This window comes from Rhynchophorus ferrugineus, unplaced genomic scaffold (assembly GCF_030347505.1).
Source record: "Rhynchophorus ferrugineus isolate W39M unplaced genomic scaffold, kcgeb_rfMv2 rfM2, whole genome shotgun sequence".
In the NCBI taxonomy this organism is placed as follows: Eukaryota; Metazoa; Arthropoda; class Insecta; order Coleoptera; family Curculionidae; genus Rhynchophorus; species Rhynchophorus ferrugineus.
In genome coordinates, this window is record NW_027472581.1 from 51692053 (window position 1) to 51715695 (window position 23643).

The 23643-nt window shown below is 31.0% G+C and overlaps 6 protein-coding genes across 9 annotated transcripts in view; 4 read left to right on the forward strand and 2 right to left on the reverse strand.

Annotated features, from left to right (window-relative positions):
* Positions 1 to 7163, forward strand: part of LOC143191180 (nose resistant to fluoxetine protein 6) — a 59969-nt gene extending 52806 nt beyond the window's left edge. Inside the window, exons 6-13 of the mRNA XM_076395995.1 lie at positions 1288 to 1410; positions 3150 to 3320; positions 3390 to 3615; positions 4596 to 4761; positions 4821 to 4900; positions 5382 to 5607; positions 5668 to 5842; positions 6592 to 7163. Coding sequence (XP_076252110.1) covers positions 1288 to 1410; positions 3150 to 3320; positions 3390 to 3615; positions 4596 to 4761; positions 4821 to 4900; positions 5382 to 5607; positions 5668 to 5842; positions 6592 to 6881 — 1457 coding nt within the window. The 3' untranslated portion in view covers positions 6882 to 7163. The remainder of the gene's footprint in view (positions 1 to 1287; positions 1411 to 3149; positions 3321 to 3389; positions 3616 to 4595; positions 4762 to 4820; positions 4901 to 5381; positions 5608 to 5667; positions 5843 to 6591) is intronic.
* Positions 7164 to 7223: 60 nt separating this feature from the next.
* Positions 7224 to 9269, reverse strand: LOC143191184 (26S proteasome non-ATPase regulatory subunit 5). The gene is made up of 6 exons (XM_076396003.1): positions 9065 to 9269; positions 8598 to 8985; positions 8274 to 8520; positions 8031 to 8219; positions 7545 to 7835; positions 7224 to 7492 (listed from the first exon to the last, which is right to left on the reverse strand). The coding sequence occupies exons 1-6, from the start codon at positions 9244 to 9246 to the stop codon at positions 7299 to 7301; spliced, it is 1491 nt and encodes a 496-aa protein (XP_076252118.1). The 5' UTR covers positions 9247 to 9269; the 3' UTR covers positions 7224 to 7298.
* Positions 9270 to 9388: 119 nt separating this feature from the next.
* On the forward strand, positions 9389 to 11823 carry Smyd4-3 (SET and MYND domain containing, class 4, member 3). The gene is made up of 6 exons (XM_076395997.1): positions 9389 to 9736; positions 9837 to 10298; positions 10354 to 10705; positions 10755 to 11120; positions 11173 to 11506; positions 11585 to 11823. Exons 1-6 carry the CDS (start codon positions 9445 to 9447, stop codon positions 11789 to 11791), a joined length of 2013 nt encoding a protein of 670 aa, XP_076252112.1. The 5' UTR covers positions 9389 to 9444; the 3' UTR covers positions 11792 to 11823.
* Positions 11824 to 12144: 321 nt separating this feature from the next.
* Positions 12145 to 13870, forward strand: LOC143191183 (dynein regulatory complex subunit 2). The gene is made up of 2 exons (XM_076396002.1): positions 12145 to 12602; positions 12652 to 13870. Exons 1-2 carry the CDS (start codon positions 12192 to 12194, stop codon positions 13732 to 13734), a joined length of 1494 nt encoding a protein of 497 aa, XP_076252117.1. The 5' UTR covers positions 12145 to 12191; the 3' UTR covers positions 13735 to 13870.
* On the reverse strand, positions 13741 to 14143 carry LOC143191188 (anaphase-promoting complex subunit CDC26). Its single transcript, XM_076396008.1, has 2 exons — positions 14013 to 14143; positions 13741 to 13959 (listed from the first exon to the last, which is right to left on the reverse strand). Exons 1-2 carry the CDS (start codon positions 14085 to 14087, stop codon positions 13828 to 13830), a joined length of 207 nt encoding a protein of 68 aa, XP_076252123.1. The 5' UTR covers positions 14088 to 14143; the 3' UTR covers positions 13741 to 13827.
* A 368-nt stretch (positions 14144 to 14511) lies between these two features.
* The window catches only part of LOC143191182 (putative peptidoglycan muropeptide transporter SLC46), a 70996-nt gene continuing 61864 nt past the window's right edge, over positions 14512 to 23643 (forward strand). For 2 of the 4 annotated variants that reach the window (XM_076396000.1, XM_076396001.1), the window contains exon 1: positions 23445 to 23582. Coding sequence is in view for 2 of the 4 variants with exons in the window: in XM_076395998.1 (XP_076252113.1) it covers positions 14645 to 14689 (45 nt within the window). In the remaining 2 variants the exon portion in view is untranslated. Of the gene's footprint in view, positions 14690 to 23444; positions 23583 to 23643 lie in introns of those variants that run through there. The other 2 variants (XM_076395998.1, XM_076395999.1) reach the window with 2 other exon arrangements.

The window sequence follows — 23643 nt, forward strand, 5'->3', positions numbered from 1 at the left end:
ATGTTAATCAAAATATTTTCCATCATTTTATATAACTTTTTCCGTCGTTCTGACAACATGGCGATGTATTGATAATCAGAAGGCATTAGCCTGCTGAGTACCCTGGGTCCGATATAACTTCGCGATCCACAACAGTATATCCTGTTTGAGAGGATGATTGTGCGTCTGTTACTATTGCTGGCCTTTTTGCAACAATACGTAGTTCAATTTATTCAATTAACGTCGGTAGATATCTGCAATAACAGTTTGATTTTATTTGTTAGTTCATAATATGCAAGACTTGAATATTCGGCTTCGGTATCGATATGAATGGTTTTCCTGGACTCACCCCCCTATCTTTCTCTTAAAAATCTGGACCTAGTTGATCAATTAACTGTTCTTGCCATGACAAACTTTTTTGATCCTCTAGGCTATTCTTTGCAATTGACATCAAAATCACCACTTTTAAATCATTCAAAGTAAGATCGATATTGATAGACTCCTTCAATAAAAAAACAAAACAGCAGCAGATTCCGAAAATATAATTTTGAGACGTTTCATGATTAGCCTCTACATACACTGAGTAATTCAATAACATTAACTGAAAACTATTGTTTTATGTAGGCAAGTGCCAAAACCATCTTATTAAATACTTATTTGCATTGATAAATCATTTCTTCACCATTTAATACCGCTGATCAAAATACACGCAAGTACCTCTTGGTACATTATTAAAGTACCCTTGTAATTTAAATCAGTGTACATTCAATATTTCTGCCTCGACAATGTAAGTTTTAGGAAACATAAAATGAATATAAAATAAATATAAATAGAATTTGTTTTGTGCAAGAAAAATTTTAAGCATTTGATTTAATTAATTAATATATACTATTCAACTCCTAATAATTACTTTCTATTTCTATAATTCCAATATATAAAACGGCATATTGCTATAAATAATTCGTATTACCTAAAGTAACTAAATTTATTAATAAATAATTTTAATAAATCAAAGTTTGCTATCAGAAGTGATCAAGGCGATAGGACGATTCTCATGTCGCTCGATATTCGCTGGTTTTTAATATATAACGAAATAAAATATCAGGAATATAAAAGCAAAGCTCGTTTCCAAGAATTCTTAATTACCCAATTATTACTAATTTTGAAATTAATTTTTAATTTAACTTTGTTTTATTTTTAATAACATTTTTAATTAAATTAGTTTAAGCAATTGTTCAACAAATGTTGAACTTTCTTAATTCTCGACAATTTGATATCATGTATATACGAAGCTTTCTTTTATTATAGGTAAATCTGGTATATATGTTGTAAATAAAAATAGCAGTAATGATGATAACAATAATGGTGGCCTTCCTGCTATTGAAGTAAACGCTTCTAGCTCTGCTTCGTCGACACATGGCTCAATTATAAGTATGTATAAAGCACGTATCAACATGTCATATATAAATCTAATAAAACATAAGTAATATATAACAGATAAATCTAATATCAGAATACTAAGTAGATATATGTTCTTCTGATTCTGTTTTATTTTTTTCCATTCTTTTCATTCACCCTTTTATCATATTCATATTCAAATAATTGAAAATACAAATAAATAAATTAAGTAATACAAATTGTTACTAATACATTTTTGTATTTATACTTTATATATCTTGTTCTTCCTAGTCACTCACTTTATCCACAAAAAACTGAATACAAACATATTCTAAATTAATCAAATATTTTAATGACATATTTTATCATATTTATTTTAAATTCTAAACACTTTGTAGAATTTAACACTATATCTATATAATCTTCTATTTATCTGTCATTCTTTAATATTTATCTATAATTTTATTTTCACAGATGTTTCACATAGAGAAACAGTCAACAACAAACGTAATCTTGGAAATATATATTATTCATTGTTTTTTATGACCTTGCATCTCTCAAGTACAAATATCAAAAATAAACAAATATATAGAGCGAAATAATCTTAAAAGGTTAATGACAGTAAAAACATCCATGGATCCAGGCACATCGTCTAATATTTTTAACTAAGGAATATAAAGATGGAAACACATGACAGACTGGGTAACCAAGAATGTTATATAGTATACCGAACATACCGAATTGTGGAAGAAGTTCCCATCTAAAGTTCAAAAAGTTTTCCTTTTCTTCCTTTTATATGTTTCATCCAAAGTCACTAGGAATGTGAGGTCAAGCCTTATCATGGTTGCTTGCTTCCTTGTCCATTAAGTGGCAATTTTCGATTCAGTTACTGTAAGTTATTGGTTATTATATTGAGAAGTCTCCATCTGATCAATTTCCAAGAGTTCGTAAAAAAGCAGACCTTTTATGCCTTGCCAGATACACTATCCTGTTTTTCTTTAGCCTTCTTCAGTTGCCTTTTTACATTTGTCAGAACTTTACACAATTTCTTTATTGTTGATTTGACAGATTCTTCATTTCAGAAAACATTTTCCTATTTAATGATAACGTTACTTCGTTACGTTTGCGTTGAGTGTTAATCCAGCTGATCAATTTCGCATCTTCAATCTTTCGAGGCTCTACAAGACGCGGTTGGTAACTGAAATCGAAATCACCACTTATAAGACGCTGCCTTAAACAGTACCAACTGACTTCAGTGCTTTAAAAGCATTTTTCGATAGTGTAATTCGTATAGAATTAAAGAAGATGTATAATTAAAGTATTTTAATGAATGATTAAATAATGAATATGAATTTAAACTGGACAAAATCTAAAATTAAAATTATACACACCCAATAGTATTAATTCCATAAAAATGCTGTAACTCATCTTTAACGTAATATATTAATTCTTTCCTTTTGACATATTACATCTACTTTATATCTGATTTTTTTAATTAATTCTTTACCTTATTATATAATATTATTTTCAATTTTGTGTGCCAAAGTTTTTATTTAATTCGTATATTTAGCCGTTCTGCTATACGTATGGCACATATTAAATCATTTTAAACAAACTATGATGTCATCGCATTTTAAATAATTTTAATTACCTTTCAGATTTTAATTAATAACTATTTCTAAAATATTTTTCTAATGCTTCAAAATCAGCCTGTGCTATATTTAATGATATTACTTTGCAGAATCAAAAATGATCGATAATTTTTGTTTTAGGAATGATAGTAAAAGAAATGATACTGTCCTTTTCTGTAAAAGCCAATATGAAAACCATTTGTGATAAATCAGTTGGCAGCGACACAATCCCGGTCCTCCACGGTCTCAAAACAATTAGCATGATATGGGTAATTTTAGGTCACACATGTATAATTTGTTTCAAATATTCAGGTATGTAATTTAGTTATATAACCCCCGCTATGCCATTGTACTACAACTGTTTGCTTTATTCTACTTTAGATAACATGGAATTTCGAAGAATTATACAGAAGGAATTCTTCTTCCAAACCATTATTAATGGGGCTTTCAGCGTTGATACCTTTTTCTTCGTCAGTGGATTGTTGGTATCATTTTTATATTTTAGAACGAACGCAAAAGGAAAACTGGATCCACTATCCAAAGGAAAGAACGGTTTTGTTGCTGGTTTATTACACTTTTTGGGATTAATGTTCTACAGATTTGCAAGGTACATTTTAAATTTCTTTTTTATTTTTTTACCATTTTTTCAGTAAACAAAATAAATTTAAATGATTAATATTCAATTCACCGCTCGATAAAAAGAAAACTTTTATTTTCTATGATAATATGACACCAATTTCATTCACAGTCAGTCAATTTTGCAAAAAAAATATCTAGACATTAGCATAACATGAATAACAGCGATATTCACAAGAACGAAATAATTCGACCATTATTTTTTTGCGTCTCACTTTCTATTTTTCTTTTTACTTTCCCATAATTCGAATCATATTAAATTCTAAGTGCTACTGTACATTTCATAACGTAGAATATAATGAAGACGACAAACCATATCAGGCTATCGTTAAATCATTAGAAACTCTAATTTCTAACTTACTTTAGAATGAATACAAATGTAATGGAGAAAACTTACGAAATATAAATGTGATTAAAAGAATATTAGAATACTATATCGTTCGATAAGTTCGCCAATCACCATCATATGTCAACAGTATAACTAAAAATTCAACGTCATTTTAAGATTTCATAAGAGCATTTCCTTTCGTTTACAAAGGTTTATGGTTAAATTAAATATACACCATTTAAAGACGAATTAGATTCTTGACTAATTGGATGATAAAATTTGTGGTTTTATAGAAAAAAATTATTTTTTAATCAATGAATTAAAGTACGAATTGTTTCAAGATTCAGCTTATCAGCTACATTTAGCTCCTTCCGACTGCTGGCTCTTCTCATACCGGAAGGTTCATCAAACGAAATTATTAGAGCCGCTCTAGAGGAGTATTCCTAGGAGGAGTCTATTCCTATTCTAGAGGAGTCCAGAAAATCACTATAGATTAATAGACTGAATGGTTGTAAAATAAAAAATAAAAACTCTATAATATATACATGCCAAAATTCTGTATTAATTTTCTTATAAGGTATATGAGACATAAGAGTTATAAACATTATGTAAAAATGTTATAGGCTTACAGCACCATATTTATTTGCTCTGGGAATTACCGAGGTTTCAATGAAGTGGTTTAATTCGAATTCAGTCTTTGAAGTACCAGCGCTGGATCATGAGAATTGTCCAAACTACTGGTGGAGGAATTTGTTGTACATCAACACACTGTTCCCAGTCAATGAAATGGTAAATATCATTATAATAAGTTAATGTTTTTATAGTATCTTTTATTCTACTTATTGCAGTGTATGCTGTGGAGTTGGTACATATCAGATGATACTCAGTTTTATGCTATAGGAGCTGTTATCCTTATATTAGCTACTAGGTAAGAATATTATTTTGAAATATTAGTTATAGATATTTCAATGTTTAAATATATAATAGTATAAGTTTCTGTGCTTCTGAGTAATTGAACAAAGTAACGACTAATTAATGTGATAAAATATTGAATTAAATTGTTCAACATTTAAGGACCCTGAAGAATCATATTGAGATATTGGTGGCCATAATTACAGAATAAAAAATCCTTCGGTTTTTCAATTATGAGCTTTTAATTTTTGATCTTTCACTCACTTAATATTACTATTTCTTAGGCAACCAACAATTTCGTTTATTCAGTGTAATATATTAAATTAGATTTTTTATCTGGACTATTAATGTTCTATTTAAATATATAACATTTCCTAAACAAATTTTTCAATATATTTTTATCGTAAATCCAATATTTTTAACTTCTTGCAACTCTTATCCTTTTAATTTACTAGAAATGATTTGTTAAAAAAATACATTTTATTTACATATTTTAGGCATTTCAAAATTGCTGCTTCTTTATTGTCGCTGATTGCCTTCAGTTCTTGGATGACTACTGGATATATTGCTTATTCCAACAGTCATCTACCCGGAACAGATGATCCAATGGCCCTTTTTGATAAAATATATGACAAACCCTGGACACGCCTGGGACCATATTTTATTGGAATGTGCACAGGGTGGATTTTGTTTAAGAAGGATTGCCGGATGACAATGTCTAAGGTATGGAAAGGGTGAATATTAAAATATATTTGTTTAATTATCCTGTTGTTTTATTTTTAGTGGACTCTTACCTTAGGATGGTGTGTGTCGACTGGACTTTTGTTGTCGCTGGTATATGGTTTGTATGAAGCTAATTTGTCTCCTCTGGTTGGCGCTGCATATAGCTCGCTTAGTCACTCAGCATGGGCTTTAGGTTTAGCATGGATAGTAGTTGCCTGTGTTACTGGCTATGGTGGTAAGACATTTTTTAATTATGTCTACTTCTTTATTATTATTTTATTCAACGGATTCCTTTTATTCAGTTATTTTACTAAATGAATTTAAATCTAAAGAAATTTTAGTAAGTATAACGTATACTATACAAATACATAGCATAGTAAGGCCAATTTTATTAGAAGAAAAGAATATAAATTATCCACAATATTAAATTTTTGTTGACTGGATATTTTGAACCAAAAGCAATAATTTGTTGCAAAGAGATTGATATTTTTATAATAATAATAATATATTATTAATGATAATACTTAAATAAGTATGCTAAGTGAATAAAACACAATTTAGTTATTTCTCTAGTCGATGTATATTGTTGACAAAATAAAAATATAAAGCAAGCAATGTTTTTATATAGACAGTGTTTCTGTTATGCAATGAGTAGTAGATATTGTCGAATATAGTTTCTTTAATTACAAATTAATATTCCCTTACTTCAATATTAAAATATATCAAACAAGAATCTGTATTTAGATTGATTATGCGGTACTATAACCTAAATTATATATTTTTGATAAAGTTTTGTTATTGTCCCAAGGGTATAACAACAGAAGATTTATTTAACGTTTTAAGCTCACTGTTCTTTAAATACGTTAATTTTCAATTGGTTTTTTTTTGGCACTTAAACTAATTTTTTTCGGGGCTATAATTTTTAACAAATAAAATTTATGTTGTATTTATGAAAAATGATCTAAGTTTAATCTTTTTTTTCAGGAATTGTAAATAAAATTCTCTCACTGCCAATTCTGTATCCCTTCAGTCGAGTGACGTACTGTGCATACTTAATTCATCCCATCATAATCAGAGCTATGGTTATGACAACAGATAGTCCTCTACATCTAGGAAGTATGATTACCATGGTGATATTTTTAGGGCAAACTGTTGCATCTTTCGGTTTGTCCTTTATACTATCTTTAGTTTTCGAAGCACCTATTGTTTCTCTGCTCAGAATCATATCAAAGGTGGTAGCACACAAGAAGCAATTTTCAGATAGGACGACTTAACCTGATGTATCAAATTATATTATATTTTTCGCTTTAGGAAGTACCGAAAACATTTATTTATTTATTGTTAGATACATACATTAAGCATCCATTTAAACATATATGTCGTATTCTTTTGATAACGATGGTACTAATATCATTTCTAATTCATACATCAAAATATAAATTAGTTTATAGTTTGCATTTAGCATAACCATTTTGTAAGTATTTGTAGTTTTAAGGAATGTGTTCAATATTTTCTTGTACATAATTTATTTTTTATTATAAATAATCTTGCCAATATATAAACTTGTTTTCATTTAATGACCACAATACATAAGATATATATTATAAATAAGAAGCTCAAATTTAACGAATTTTTATTTTGTAATTTTAACAACTGTTAGGCAATTTTTTTCTTAAAAGATCACTTAAAATTTAATTTCCTTCAATCGCTACTTCAGTTAGAGCTTGAACATAAAATGGTCCTTCCTTAACAAAGTTCTGAAGTCTCTCTAAGGTGTTTTCATCGAAAATTATGCTCTGTGACAGCAATTTGATTATTTCATATTTTGATTCCTTGCATTCTTTTATAGATTCTATGTTGCGATCCAATAAAAATTCTACTAAGCCTAAAATGTTGCTGGAAATAACTAACAGATTTTTAAATATTTATGTAAATACCTGCAGAGTTTTTGATTGCTTCTTGTCCCCAAGTCTGATTCGCTAATGCATTCAAAATACCCAATCCAGATAATCGAAGCTCAGAAAATGGATTTTTTGCATATCTAAGGATAACATCCATAGGATTTGCACCTATGAATGAGTACCATTCGTGAGTAAGGGAGGTAATTTCATTGTTATTGTCAGTAACTCTTAGAAGACTTTCAAGGCAACTTAGAGCTCGTATTTTAATATCAGTCGGTATGGAACTTAAACGTGAAGATACTGTCTTAATGGCTGTTTCAATTTTATCTAAAAAAGTTTATTATAATAATAAATACGAGATTATCAAATTAACAAAACTGTAATCAGGAAACTTGAATAGATTAGGTCCGTTAAATGTCTTAAATTGAACTATTACAATTATTTTAATTCAGCAAATTCATCTTTGAATAAACAAACATTCACCAATAAATATGGAAAATAATTAGAGCTAAATAAACTAACCTATTGATTGCAATGCTATTTTGCCTTCAGCTGTTTTACCAATGTGGCCTATAATATCTAATGATATACCAAAAATAGTCATATCATCGCAAGAAAGATGCATAAACAGCCTATTAAATAACATATCATATTGGTTCATTACTTCCATTGGCCTTTTATAAGCAATATGTCCAAAGAATTTTAAAATACCTATAATTGAAAAGCATCACAATAAAACTGAAATAATCTATTTGAAGTTAATACCTGGTTCACACAATTGCATAGTCAAATTGTCTTCAGTCAATATAGAAATAATTTTATCTAACGATCTACTTTTGTCCAGATAAACATAACCATGCTCACTTTGCCCTAATTCTGATAACATTTCTACAATGTTCATCTTAAGTAAGATATCATCATTTTGAAGATCACATATAATTTTTTCCATGTATTTAGCATCTATGAGTTTCTTGAAACTATAATCACTTTGAGTGGATATATTTATAATAACCTATTATAAAGAATGTTTTAATAAGGGACAAAGTCCTTAAATGAATAATGTTAATTACTTAATAATGAATGTTATACCTCAAAAATTCTCAAACGAGTAATTTCATTTGTTTGCATTGTACTATCCAGGCAAACTAAAATTTCACTTGAAGTAATTTTGTTAATACCAGGTATTGTTATTCCTAATGTGAACAATATAGCAGATGCTTCTGAAACTACAGCCAAATCATCATCTTTTAAACATGATATGATGTTCATTATTAACTCAGTTTTTGTGCTTATAGCATAGATAACTTCTTCGTTTAAAAGAGACCTTTTAATTTCTTTAAGCGCCATAAGTTTCACTGCAGAATAAGGGTGTATTAAAGCTCGTTCTAAAGCATTCCCATATCGGTTAGTACTCTCTCCAAGAGTTAAATTACTTAAACATAATGACAATACATCGCAGGCTAAATCTACCTGTTCCCTATAAATAACATCAATATTTAGCACAAAATAACAGGATTTTATAAGAAACAACTCAGCAATTTTTAGGTTAATCTTACGTATTATTATCGTTTAAGCAATCAAAAACTAATGCCAGTTGTAGTATGTTGGATATTCTGGAAGCATCCTCTTGTGGCAGTGAAGCCAGATGATCCTTTAATTCACTTAAAGTTGAAATTCGTAAATCTTCCTGTAATAAGCTCGCAATTTTAGCGTTAAACCAATCCTGATTTGACGCCATTATTAAACTGAATGGTCATTCTATTTACAAACAAAATATATTATAGTATTATGGGTTGCCTGTACACTGACAGGGCTCTGATTTGAAAATAAAAATAGCTGAAGGAATGAAAATATTTTTCAGGGAATTTCTAGCACAGTAACGCTGCAATGCTATTATTAGAGATAACCTGATCCACTTTTCAGTCAATCGCATAACATGGTGCAACCCAATATCACAGAATTTCAAAAGTTCTGCGAAAAGGCATTAGCACGCCTAGAACCCAACGATTTAAATGAATTCAAAGGCACTAAAGATGATCTATCCAGAATTAAAGTACTATTTGATATAGCCAAAAGTATTCCGGTATCTTTACCGGAAGAAAATGCTAAAGATTTTTCAGCTGCAGAACTTAGTAAGAACGAGGGAAACGCTTTGTTTGCGAAAAAGGAGTACGAAACCGCATTAAAATCCTACAATAAAGGAATCATAAGATGTCCCCAAGAAACAGGTAAATGTAGTTACTTTAAATTTATGTAGATTTTTTATATAGAAGAATAACGTTAATGTATATATAGTTAAAACTATAGTTAAATATAGATAATTTCCAGTGAAAGATCGAGAGTTATTAACTATACTTATATCGAATCGAAGTGCTACGAATTTTGAATTGAGAAAATATCGGAGAGTATTGGACGATATTGATTACATTACTGAAATTGGCGATTATCCAACCCATCTTCGTTACAAGCTTTTGCTACGAAAGGCTCGCTGCTACGACGAATTACAAAATCGAAAATTAGCATTAGAGGTTTACGAAGAAGTCATCGCTAGCTTAAAACATAGCAATTTGGACGATAAAACACGCAACGCAAAGCTCACAGATATAGAAAAATGGAAAACAGCAGGTGGTCACGCTAATAAACCAGTTCCGAAGCAAGAACTAATTCCTTCATTTGGTGATGAGAAATTTCTTGGTGGAGAGGAGTTTCTGGCTGCTAATCCAAAAATAACAGTTAGTCAAGATAATTACCAAGGTCGATATGCTAAAGCTATTGATGATATTGAAGTTGGTGTGTAACTATTAGTCTGTTAAATTTCAAATGACCTGGTTTTTTTTTTATCTAGGTACTATTCTAGTTGAAGAAACGCCTTATATTTCGGTAGTGGATGCTGTTCACTCTCTTAGCAATTGTCAAAATTGTTTAACTTCCGTTGAACTACCAATAGCATGTCCTGGGTGTTCTGATATCGTCTTTTGTAGTACACATTGTTGCCGAATGTCCGCCAAAACATTTCACGCGGTGGAATGCGGATGGCAGAAGATCCTCTTCCAAAACCAAGCGTCGGTTAACTGTCTGATGGCTTTGAGAATTATCACGCATAAACCATTGGAATTTTTCCTCGATAAGCGAAAAAAATTAAAGGATTACATGAAGGACTCTTGTAAAAAAAACATAGTCCGAAAAAAACTTTATAGGTAATGGTAAAAATATTAAAACTAGTTATTACGGTTGATTTTATTTCAGGTCCGACGATTATGACAATATTTTCTTTCTTTGTCGCAACGAGAGCATCCGAAAAAAGGAAGAATTGGTCCATTATACCTGCATAGCCATATATTTGCTCAATATTTTGAAATTAAGTGGATATTTTGGCGAAGTTGATATGAACGTTTTAACTGATTGCGAAGTGTTTATAGGGGCTTTAATCCTAAGACATCTTCAAATTTTACAATTTAATGCACATGAGATATCCGAGTTACAAAATTATAAAGACGCAACTAAAAAATCTCAGAATATTTTCAGTGCAAATTACGAAAGCGTAACAATCGGGGCTGGAGTGTATCCTACTTTAGCTATGTTTAATCATTCATGCGATCCGAGTGTTATTAGGTATAATACTAATAGGTTATAAACCAATTTTAATGCACAGGATTTCTTTTAGATATAACGTGAAAAACAAAATGATTGTTAGAGCAATCAAACCCATAAAAGCAGATGATATAATTTATGAAAATTATGGTTGTCTCTATATGATGGATCCTCGTGACATTAGACAGAGTAAACTAATGCAGAACTACTATTTTGAGTGCTTATGCCAACCCTGTACAGAAATGTGGCCTCTGTATAAAGAGATGAACGAAAAGGAACTTCGTATACCATGTAAAACAGAAAGATGTCCTTATACATATTCAGTAAAACCTGACGACGATCCCTTCCTAGAATGTCCATATTGTGGCCAAACAACTAGTATATTTCCTAATTTAAAAGCTTTGATGGTAAGATATTATAAACTTCAAAAGCCATTTAACAAACAGTTACCTTTATTATTTTGTTGTTACCATTGTTTTTAACAGAAATTAGAAGAAATTTTACCTGAAGCCGAAGATCTGCTTAAGATGCTGCATTTTGAGAACGCATCCAAGTTATTTTTCGAAGCTTTAAAAATACTATTTAAGTATTCTAGGCCGCCGCATCCAGATATCATCAAGGTACAACAGAGAGTTAGTATTTGTTTGCTGCATTTTGGCAATAAGTCATTTGATTATAAACCTAATATGTAAATCTTGATACAATAAAGCAATATTATTAAGTACGATCCCTTGCTGATTACTTTTCATAACAAGGTAAACTAGCACTTATACTCATCGGGTGTATTCTAGTTTTTAACATTATATTCATTATATATTATTATTACTATTTCTTTTCGGTTTAAAGTTTTTTATATTCTGTACTAAAATTATTAATGATGTCATTTGTTATAATACAAAAAATCACACATTTGTACAAGTTTGAATCGAATATCACCCGTAAGAGTCGCCCTATACGTACGGAAGATTAAGTTTGTTTAGCAATCCGAATAGGCGGCTATTTTGTCAAAAAAATGGCATCTGCCTGAGGCATGCAAGTGTGAGTTTACCTTGATACCTATTATTTTCTAATCTGACAGAAAGTGGGCATAAAATGTCTCCAAAAATAACTTTAACGCCGGAAGAACGCAAAGAACTTAAAATTGCCAAGAAAGAAGAAAAGAAACGAAAGCAGCTAGAGCGCAAAAAACAAATTAAAAGAGATCACTTAGAAAGAGAAATTAATTATGGCAATGTCACGCTTAAAAAGCAGGAGCAAAACTGGAGAAAGATGATGATGAATATAAAAGTTGTGGAAATGCGAAAAGATTTAGAATTCGCCTGGCATAATTTCGAAAGAGTTATTGATAGTAAAGATTTTATTATTTCTCTACTGATGGATGAACTCGACAAAGCAAATCAGCAATATTTTCTCAATCTCAAGTCCCACTCAGAACAGATTGATAAATTTATACAAATGTTCGAAGACAGAATCCACGAATTGGATACGGACTACAAAAATCAAGTAGTAAATATAATTGTCGTGCCTTTAATAATTCACAGTATTTTTTCAGATTGAAGTTTTATTGAAGGAGCACCAAAAAAATTCGGACGAGATTAAACTCTCTGTTACAGAAGAGGAAAATTATTTGAAAACCATACTACATATACTCAATGCCGAAATGAAGAACGTCAAGAGAACTAGAAGAGCAGAATACTTCTCAAAGCTAGAAGAACAGGATTCTAAACAGCAACAAACTATTCAACAAATCAAAGGTATTTTAGAGCAGGAGCATCTTCAAGTATGGGTAAGCACTGTCGGATTTCTGGAAGAATACAAAGAACGTATCAAAGAGAGAAAAAAAGCACACACTAGGTTAAAAATTCAAGATGATCAATTGCAAAAGGTAATCAGAAATCAATTAGAAAGCATAAGAAAGGCCTATGAATTGATACGCAGCTTAAAAGTAAAGAAAAGCGAACAAGAAAAGTTTTTGGAAAGAAAATTAGGAGATTTACAATCAGAATTCGACTTTTTTACTATCGTTTTCAACAAGTTAAAGAACAAACTCTCTAAAGATAGGAAATTTGATTTTGAAAAGCTTAACTGTCTTACTGTAAATTATAATGAAGTAATATCATACATGGAGAGCCTGGAAAAAAAGGGTAAACATATTTTACATGTAGCAGCCGTGTGCAGGAAATTAGAAACCCTTGCTGAAAAAATAATGCCATTTCCAGTTAATTTTATTAGTGAAATGTCAAGAGCTAATATTGATGATATAGAATTACTTATAAATGAACTCGATTTGTTTTGGCAACGAGTAGGTCAAGCTGACACACTCAGATATTCAATTAATGAGGAAAGAGAGTTTCTTATCACAGAAAATGAGATTTTGAAACGTAGACTACATAAATATTGTCAATGTTTAAAATGTCCAAACTATGAACCCTTTGAAACAAAACAGCCAAAAAGTTTGCACATAACTGAAGGTACAACAGAGTTAAATAAATATAATAAACACCTTGGTTTTAGCAAAGTGTCTTTAAGTATGACTAATATTCACAAAGATGATAGTCTTAGTTTAATCAGTTGGAATGATAAAGACTTGATGTTACACCTATATCAGGAAAGTGTCAATGCTTTACATAAATAAATATCATTTCAATAGTATTAATTTTTAATTTTTAAGTCATATATATTAACAAATAGAGTAACTAGATTTATATAAAGGCAAACACTAAAACTATCATGATGGACTGGATGTTGATTGACTGGGGTTGTATCCAATGCGATTATAAATCTCTTGCTTGCTCTTAGGTCCTGTTTGAAAGGAAGGCAAATCAGATGAAATACTTTTTTGAAGTTTATCGTGTTTTATCTGAAATATAAGAATTTAATTAAAAATAATATACACTTCTCACTAAAAATAACCTTTCTTCGATGCTGTTCATATTCTGTAATGTCATCTAGTTTTAATTCAATTGCAGTTGGGGGTCTCCTTAACATTTTGAATAATTTAAAACGTTTACTATACGCTATTATATACAAAACATCACTGTAAGGTTAGAGTTCTTTTGTCTAATTAAAATATTCGTATATAGGCAACCAGTAAAATTATTTTAAAATATTTTTAATGTATTAGATTTAAATTGTGCTCGTTTATTCGAAGGTCGAGAAATTAGTTCATCAACATGAGCCATTTTTGATGCTTTGCCACAGGTTCAAAACGGATTCATTTGATGATAGTTTTGTCCTTGTATCTTATCACCATTACGTTCAAGAACAAAACAAATTATGCTACTCCTATCAGCGTTGGAATAGATTTTTTTATAATTGGTTAATTGGCGTTTTTTGGTTGTCGACCGACCCCCTTCCTATTTGTTTAGTCGTGATTCGGCCCCGGCCGTGGTCATAACGGCGTTATTTCATCATACTCGGGAAATTGACGTGAAAATGACTTGAATGAACAAGATAGGGCGAGAGAAGATGAGACGCAAGTAGACTGTACAGCGGTGTTGAACATTCTGATACTTTGTGTGTCTTAGAGGATTGAAACAGCAAAAATGAGGCAAACGCAAGCTAGGGCCGTAGCAGGAATAACCTGCCAGGTAAATATCTAATAAAGGTTTTAAAAAATAGACAAAAGAGGGGAATATTTAGTTTGATGGCATTTTTTTACGTAAATAGAATAAATCCCAATATAATACTAAGATAAATTAAAAATAAATATATCCGGAATATATTCTGTTGCAATAAGATCATTTTACTCTAAATTCGCATAGATATTAGGTCAACGAAACATGTTAACATAAAGTTTTTTTAAAAGTAATTTCACAAACTATAACTCTATGACTAATTTGTATTTAGTTAAAATAAGTAATGACAGCTAAGTTTATGTCATGATATCAACGAATAACTACTAGTCAACAATATCTTTTAGTCGTTTGTATCGTAATAATTATAATAACATTATTACAAGGGAGTAATTATGTAGTAATAATGTAATAAAAATCTTCAGCTCTTCTAGAGTTCAACTACTGGAATTGTAAGGCTATTGTTCTAAGATATTATTATTTCTATTTTAAAAGGGCATTTCACTAGCGCTGACTTATCTGTAACTGAGAACACATGTCACTAAAATTTAAATACACTTGAACTTCTCCAATTCGATCTATTCTCGATTTTTTATTACCTATCCTACTACACAGGGAACACTGGTACTGGCACTGAACACCTTCCCAAATACAATAGATGCTGTTCATACCGAAATAAAAAGGTGTTTAACAAGTTAACATCTGTAATAAGTCAAAAATTATATTTCTGCCGACTGTTTTATTAATTTTGTATCTGCTCATTTTTTCATTTATTCATCATAATAGTTTTTGAGCTCGATTTAATTGGGCAAAACTATTAATTGGAATACGACGGAGTAGTTCATAAGTTTTTAAAAGTGTTAATTGGGCTTCGGCAGCAGATTTCTTGATATTAAACAAACAAAAGTAATAATTGTCAAAACAGAAATTTTGACTTTTTATGAAAAACATCTGTACACACTGCATTATTACTAAATGGAAAATTGTTATTTTATGCAGAGAAATGGTAAAATATCGAATTTGATAGTTAGGTTAGATTATTTAGGTTGTAAAACCATTTGTTTGCAATACAATTTCTACCATCTACCAAAATAGCGATCTAACGTTGTTACATCTTTGGTGGAAATTTTAAACGGATACTTTTAATGCTTAAACGAGTTCGCATACCAACTATTATTTTGGAAAGAGCGAGTGAACCATAGAGTAATAGAGAGGACTCAATAGGGGGCTCTGGAGAAAAGTGGTGCTTTGCCCCACATCCAAATGGGGTTAAATCAGCCAATCAAGTAATTTGATTGGTCAATTTATATCTCCATTATAGCCCCCTGTAAGGAAAACATTTTTCTGTGAAGACATTTGATTGGATCTTTGATAAAGTTTGGCACGTGGCTGCCCTGACGTCACGTTAGTCAATAGAATTAAAAAAAAAGTTTCTGAAATAAATTTGTTAAATAAAATCCAATGAATGAAGTAAATATAATCTGTAAATCTGCAAATTATGTATAAAATATAAATATTATCATAAAAGGAGAACTTTGGACAAATCAAAATTATCTCTTCTGTTTTTTCCCTTTTTCATATTTGTTTAGGGTCATCAATTTAACAGGATCTACTGGAGTTCTGGCTTTTTGATTTCTTATACTGAAAGCAAACTTTGAGTCTCTCTCTGTGAAAATTCTGATTACCTGTTTTATCCAAAAGTATATGGTGCATATTATTTTTAACATTTTATCTGAAAGATAATTAAAAAGTGTACAATTAAAAGGTTTAAAATTAACATTTTTTAAAAGATGCTTAACAAAATACATGTTATATTATCGACGTGGCAATATCCTGAGATAAAATAAAAAATATACCTCAAAGAACTACTGACAATATAATAAAACAATTTTCTGGTGCATATGATATTGCCTTGCCTCAATTGAAGGTATAAAGTGAAGTTACAAGTTCTCAACTCCTGGTAATGTATTAATCGTTAGTATGGAATTAATCCTCGTCACAATTTCCTAAAGGCAAATGGGATGAAAAAAAACTTATGAACACTTTAAATGAACGTCAAACATACTAGCCGAAGGATGTATATTCTTTAATCCATGAACTCTAATAGACCCAAAAAAAATTCCAAACTATCTTGATTAAGTAGCATTAAGTCAATATATTTATTTGGATAATTATACTTTTTTTCTTTAATGAAATGAACACCCTCAGGGTGATTATTAAATATTTAATTTACGTTAACAAATTTGTTCTTATTTGCATAATAAAATTTAAGCACTATTTAATTCCTGAATCGCTTTGCACTAAAATTCCTAGTGTATTGAACTTTGGTTAATCCCCTCTTGAAAGGTTTGCATTCAGAAGCTATTAATTTAGTGGAGTTTCAACTATCAAATAATTGATCCAAGAATAAAAGTATATGGGTGTTTACGTATTTTCTTTCGGAAAGGGATTAATTTCTAACATTAAAACATAAATACTTGATATTTTAAATGATTATTAATATGAATAAGCGTACCTCAACTTACAATAAAACACGATTATACATTTCTTTGATGACTAATTCAGTCAGTTTGGGATTTTTAACATTATCAATAATTTTTTAAAGACAAGCTAGTAAATACTTCTTCGAAGTAAAGCCATTCTGTATCTCTGCATCCGGGTATACAACACTTTCTAGATCGATAATTCATTTTACTTATTATACTACTGTCTTATAAATACTAATGAACTAATAACTTAATTTCTAAACGTTACAAAAATCTAAATCCTTAGGTTAGGTACCCTGAAAATGGCGCCCGAAACAAATAAACCATAAAGGCGCTATATAGACGAAGTGAACCAATCGGATCCTGTAAAAGTAGTGAAATCTACATGTTGTACATTACATACGTGAAACATTTCCCCAAAATTTCCTATAAAGTTAAATCTCTATATCTCTATGGAGAGAACACATCGTTTCGGAACGATTTTCGGTAGTACTTAAGCATTTTCTGCACTGCTTGGTTTTTTCATATTTAAATTGCACTTACTCTTTAAATTCAAATGACTATTATATACAAATAATTAATTTTTTTTGTACATTTTAAAGTATTCTTTTTACCAACTAGGATTTATCTGGACTGGACGTACAGTTTAACGTGGGTTCCTAGCCACGGTCCTCGGCATTAATCCTACCGACTGGCGAGTGACCAAATTTTGGAGATTATCCCAGAAGACCCGATTTTATCCAACCTGGTCACTGGCGTGATTGGGATCCATTTTCCTTGTCGGATTATGCATTCTTGTCTAAGGATAATCACAAATGTTAAACAATCACAAACATAAATTTTCTATCATGCATGCGGCAGGATTCGAACCTGCGACTATCGCAACAGCAGGAGGACCGCCCTGTCGCCGTTACCACTGCACCAACAAAGCCGGCAAAATTAATTTGACAGATCGAAATATAATTATGAATTTATTCTTTTGAAACATGGAATATTAAAATTCCACTAAATTTATACTTCTGTTAACAAATAGTGCGTACTTATTGAACAAATACGTTTTAAAAAATTAAGGCCTTTTTCATATGTGTCAATAATGTCTCACTATTTGCCTTTATATTTTAACACAATATTTTTTGACTCGTTATAGTACTTATTTTATTATTTCATATTTGTCTTTTAAACTACTTATTACTGTTATGTACATTATAACAGCATTTATGGATGCATAAATATTCTTTATGTATATATTATTTGTCGAACCTCTACAGTAAAAACTCACAATTTCTGCATTCCAGAATATTTTAATAACATCTTTAAAGACAACCGTAAACTGTTACAGTCGAACAATATTAGTATAATAAAACAATTATCAAAAGTATGTTATTAAAACAGTGGGAAACCGTTGGTATGGGAATCGTCCACAGACACCTTGTATTACTACAAAGCAGGTTTTCTTTTTCAAATGTACCCATATTATAATTTTCTTTTATTGACGGATAATTGAGTTTTCACTAGTATTAAGGAGGTCGAGGTTGAAAGTGAAGTCAAAGCACAGGTGCCCGAGCGAGATCGAAAGAGTATTAGATGTTGAGATAAGCTCATAATTGTAATTGTGTTGTTTAGTCGGCTCGTAATGCCTTTGCTATTACACGGGTTTTAAAAAAGCATCGGTTCAACTCGATCGGTTACACGGTGATCACACGGCGACATTTATAATGCTGTTCAGCTGTTACTTAGTTTTAAGTAATACCGTGTCAATGTTTAGTCCTAATTTAAAAAAAATACTCCCTGTTTGTTGGTGAATTACATCTGAGTTATACGCATGAAAAAATGAAGGTCGTAAAAATACACAATGCAAAATGAAATTATTTTACAGTTTATTGAACAACAAAAACAAAACACATCCTCAAATTATATAACGTTTGAGTTGTTGATAAATTCCTATCGGAACTTGCTAATTAGGATCATAACATTGAGAATTGGAATGTCTATTGTGTATGTTTTCAGTTTTATTACATAACTATCCATTATTAAGAACCAACGCCATCTTTATATCTGAAACAGATTAAAAGGTACATAATTGGTTTTGATATATAAAAAAACTAGTGGTTAATTGGAAAAAAATTATAAATTGCCCGTACATAATAAGTTGTACAAATATATTTTTTAAATATATGTATTACATACTAGTCTTTACTAACTAACCTACAATTTGTCTTGAAAATAATTTATAGCATTAGGCAATCTAGCAATCAAGGTATATATCTAGGAGGACCCATCGGCTCTATCTTAGTCTCTGGTGTAATCATGTATATGTGTTAACACTGCTGTTTTTCTGTTAAATGCACCTGCACTACATAAGATCAAATGGTTTGATTCTTTTGATTCTGTGTTCTGTTCTGTTCTGGTGTTATCCAAAAGTTGTATTAACTTTAATCTTGATTTTCGGAGTAAGAGCTGGTATCTGAAGGCTTCGGTGTAAGTAATGAGCCCTGTTGAAACCTGAAAACTTGTATAGTGTTTATATTACTTATTGTACATCCCTATAATTGAATTCCGTATGTCTAAATTCAACACTTGTTTATATAATAGCAATTTATTATGTACTGATAATTGTGATTCTCTTCCAATTAACCAATTCATTTTTCTATATTTTAACTCCAGTTTTTTGCTTTCCGTTTTGCATATTCCTTCCAGAGATGTTTTTCATCAAGATTAATTTCGAATTAATTTAAGCGTTCTCGCTATATGAAATGATATTATTATTTATTGTTATTGATGCTTCTGACATCTGGTTATACATAAACTGCACATACACAGACTTACTTTAGTTAATGTTAACTTTCCATGTTTGGCCCAATTACTTATATTGTCAGTTGCCAGACGTTTATATATACTATAGAAAAGATCTGAAAGAAGGGAAAATTGTCACCACACGAATTGACTGGAAATGCAATTTTGAATGGTTTCAGTATTGCGGTTTCATTGCTCCAGACGGAAGAGTTTTCGGCGGTGTATTATGATTTGAGATGAAAGATAGATCTACTACAACAATCCTAAGCGTAAAAAGTCATGTAAAAAGTAAAAAGTTAGTTACACCGACAACGAAGCGGAATATTGATTGTCATAAAGTATTTCTGTGCCTATTGTGGGATCGGATCAGTTAAATGAAACTATTACTGCGGATGTCTACCGAAGTCATTTGAATAAATTGAACAGCGTTTTATTGCAGATAAGAGAGGCAACAGCGAGTAACAGAAACAAATTTATCCTCTTTTATGATAAAACGTTGTAAGAGTTCTGAAAGATACACTATTGCAGCTCAAATGGGAAGTTCTGTCGCAGTCAGCGTATCTACCCCGCATAACACCTTTTGATTACCACATGTTCAAATCGATGTGGTGTGACGTAGCTAGCATGTGGCAGCAACGTTGAAGAAATGTGAAACCAAGTCAGTTGATAGCTATACAATCTATCAAACTAACATAGTTCTTTTGAGACGTTATCGTTTTGTCAGAAAAATGAGATTTCTGAAAAATGAGAGTACATGAAAGCACCTAATTGTATTATGGCGTAACTGAGATAATGGAGTGCTGATGGCATACAGAGATGTACTAAGAAATGTGTAATAATGATGTTGCGCTCCGTGTAGAGAATATATAGTAGTGATAGTATTAGTCTATTCGTGATGGTATAGTAGATATAATAGTAGTATTAATATAGAATATTAATATATGAAGGGTAAAGATTTTGTTAAATTATTATATAATACAAGGCTATTTTTATTTGACTATTTGTTTACAGTATTAATTTTGATATTAATGAGTTGTAATATGTATACTTTTTTGAGAAATATATCATACGAATATATAATAAGAAATATACTTTTTAATTTTTTTCAGTTGTTTCATCACTTTCATTATGTATTATCTTATATTTTAATATTATGTTCTAAGGTATTGCTGAGGTAAAAATATAGCATATTTTTCTAGTATTTAATATTAGGCTTATATATTAATTTTGAATGATTTATGTACTTTATGTTTAAGTCTCACTGATTGACTTCACTTTTCAGTATGTGTCATGAAGTGTGAATAAAAAATATTTTCAGTGCGTTGAAACTGTTTTTTTTTGTTGAATTTGTACCGAGTAAGTCGCATTTGTTGGAAATTTTACTTTTTAGCTTCAATTTGAAGAAAAAGGTGGCTGAAACTTAAGTTGACGTAGAAAACAAAACGCGTTCTGGACAGCCTAAAAATTTTGTGACAAGGATTTGAAGACACAACTCGATGTAAAACGCAATAAAAATATGCAGAATTGTTGGCAGTAACACAAGAAACCATTTCCAATCGCTTGAAGAACATAAGAATAATCCATATATTTTGTGCCGTATGAATTGCATTTTGTGCCAAGAAACATTGGAAGGCGTGAAATGCTACTTCAACGGTAAATTCGGAAGGTTTTTTGACTGGTGATGAAAATTCGATCCGGTTGTGGAGCTAAAAGAAAAGTGGCGACTATCGATGGTCAGTACTTTGAATAAAATACATTGTACCGATTTTTTACTATAAAGCTTCATATTATGAAACTCTTTTAAAACTAATATATAGATTAGGCCTAAATTACATGATCCGATTTGAATGGCAATGTTTAAGGCGATAGGCCGGTTTTCCTACTGTTGCGTAGTTACGAGTTCGAATCTCGTAGGGTACGTTTATATTTTATGTTATTGATTGTAATTGTGAATGTCTCTAAGCAATAGTGTAAATTCAAAAAGAATAATCGTCCCAGTCACCAGTAGGACTAGATGTTTCTGGGATAATATTTTGTTGGGTAATGGAGATTCAATAAATTACTGGTGTACCGTAATGCCATTATCGGTTTTTTCAGAAAAAAAAACTATATAATTTTCAAGAAAATGGAAATAAGTATAGGCCATTCAATTCTATACATCTTGCTCTCTTTTAATGCCATTTTTTAAGGAATTTATGGATGCCATCCCAAAAATTGTTTATCCTTTGACTAAAAACCATTCATTGAGTGTCCCATTAATGCGGAAAGTTGCTAGTCGGCCGGGGTAAGATATGGAGAGTACGGCGGGTATGATAATATGTGCTACACTTGCAACATTTTCTTGACCCCTTTTGCTTTATAAGACGGCGTGTTATCGTGCTGTAAAATCACTTTACAATTCGAATTGATTATTTGCTGTTGGTGGCGATCACTATTAACTCTTTCACCAGGTTTCAACAGTTCGTATTACATGATGCTACTCTGGTCTCACCAAACACAGAGTATTATATTGCGACCAAAACGATTTGGCCTTTGGGTCGATCGGCCTGCTCGTCAGGTGATAACTATAATTTTCAAAATAAATCCACTTTCACTATTCGACCACCCGTCACTATTCGATCACAGACGATTTTTCGGTTTTCCATTTGCCTGTCATTCAGTTGATGTGGCACCCATATTCTCATCTTTTGGATATTCCCTATTGCTCGTAATCGGTCGCGAATCGTTTCTTGGGTCACATTTAAAGCTTCTGCTAATTGTTTTTGAATTTGGGTTGGGTCTTTATCCAATAACTCTTGCTGTTTCGCATCTTTAATTTTTTTTCTACCATCTACCAGGACGTTCTTTGTTTTTTTGAGGATCGAAATTACCACTTTTGAATTTTCGAAACTACGCCTCACATGTTTTGCATGCATGCTCATAAAGTAAGTTTCTATCAGCAAACGATGAGTTTCAGCGGATTATTTTTTTTGATTAAATAAGAAAAGTAATGCGTGCATCAGATGCACGTCTTACGAACAAAAATTGACATTTTCAAAGAGGTATAAATCTATAACAATGTTTCGCAATATATAACATGTATAGCTTTGAAGCTTGATGCCAGTAGAATAAGTCTAGCGACATCTGTAGAAAAACCGGTAATGATTCTCCGGTACACCTGCTATTTTATTTAAATGTAAATTTGAAAAATTAAAAAGATTATACGATAACGTTATATTATTCCCAATATATTTTGGTGTGTAGCTACCGATAAACAAATAGTTGTTTTCGATATTACTGTTTGTTATAGAATGAACAATAGAACTAGCAGGTTTAACATGGTCGGTGTATGAAAATTTGCAATGTCAATGGGCAAATTTTCCATTGGTCTAGCATAGGCAGCGACCAGTTCGGGGGGCGACCGTTGTCGTACGTAAAATTTCGAGTGGGGCTCCAACACGCCGTACCTCACCAGTCTCGGATCGGAATCACCGCGGAATTAAGTAATTGTCGATACACCATTTACGGCATACACTTAAACGAGAGTGCTCTCGCGGGTTCCAAGTCATGACCGACTGCAGGACTTGAACGGAACCGAACGAACCTCACCACGGAGAAGAGTTCCCTGCGCCGCAACACTTTCGCACCAGGTCGGTATTCTTCAGCAGTAACAGATTCGCTTTTGTTTAGCTTTTGTTTTCTCGGGCACCG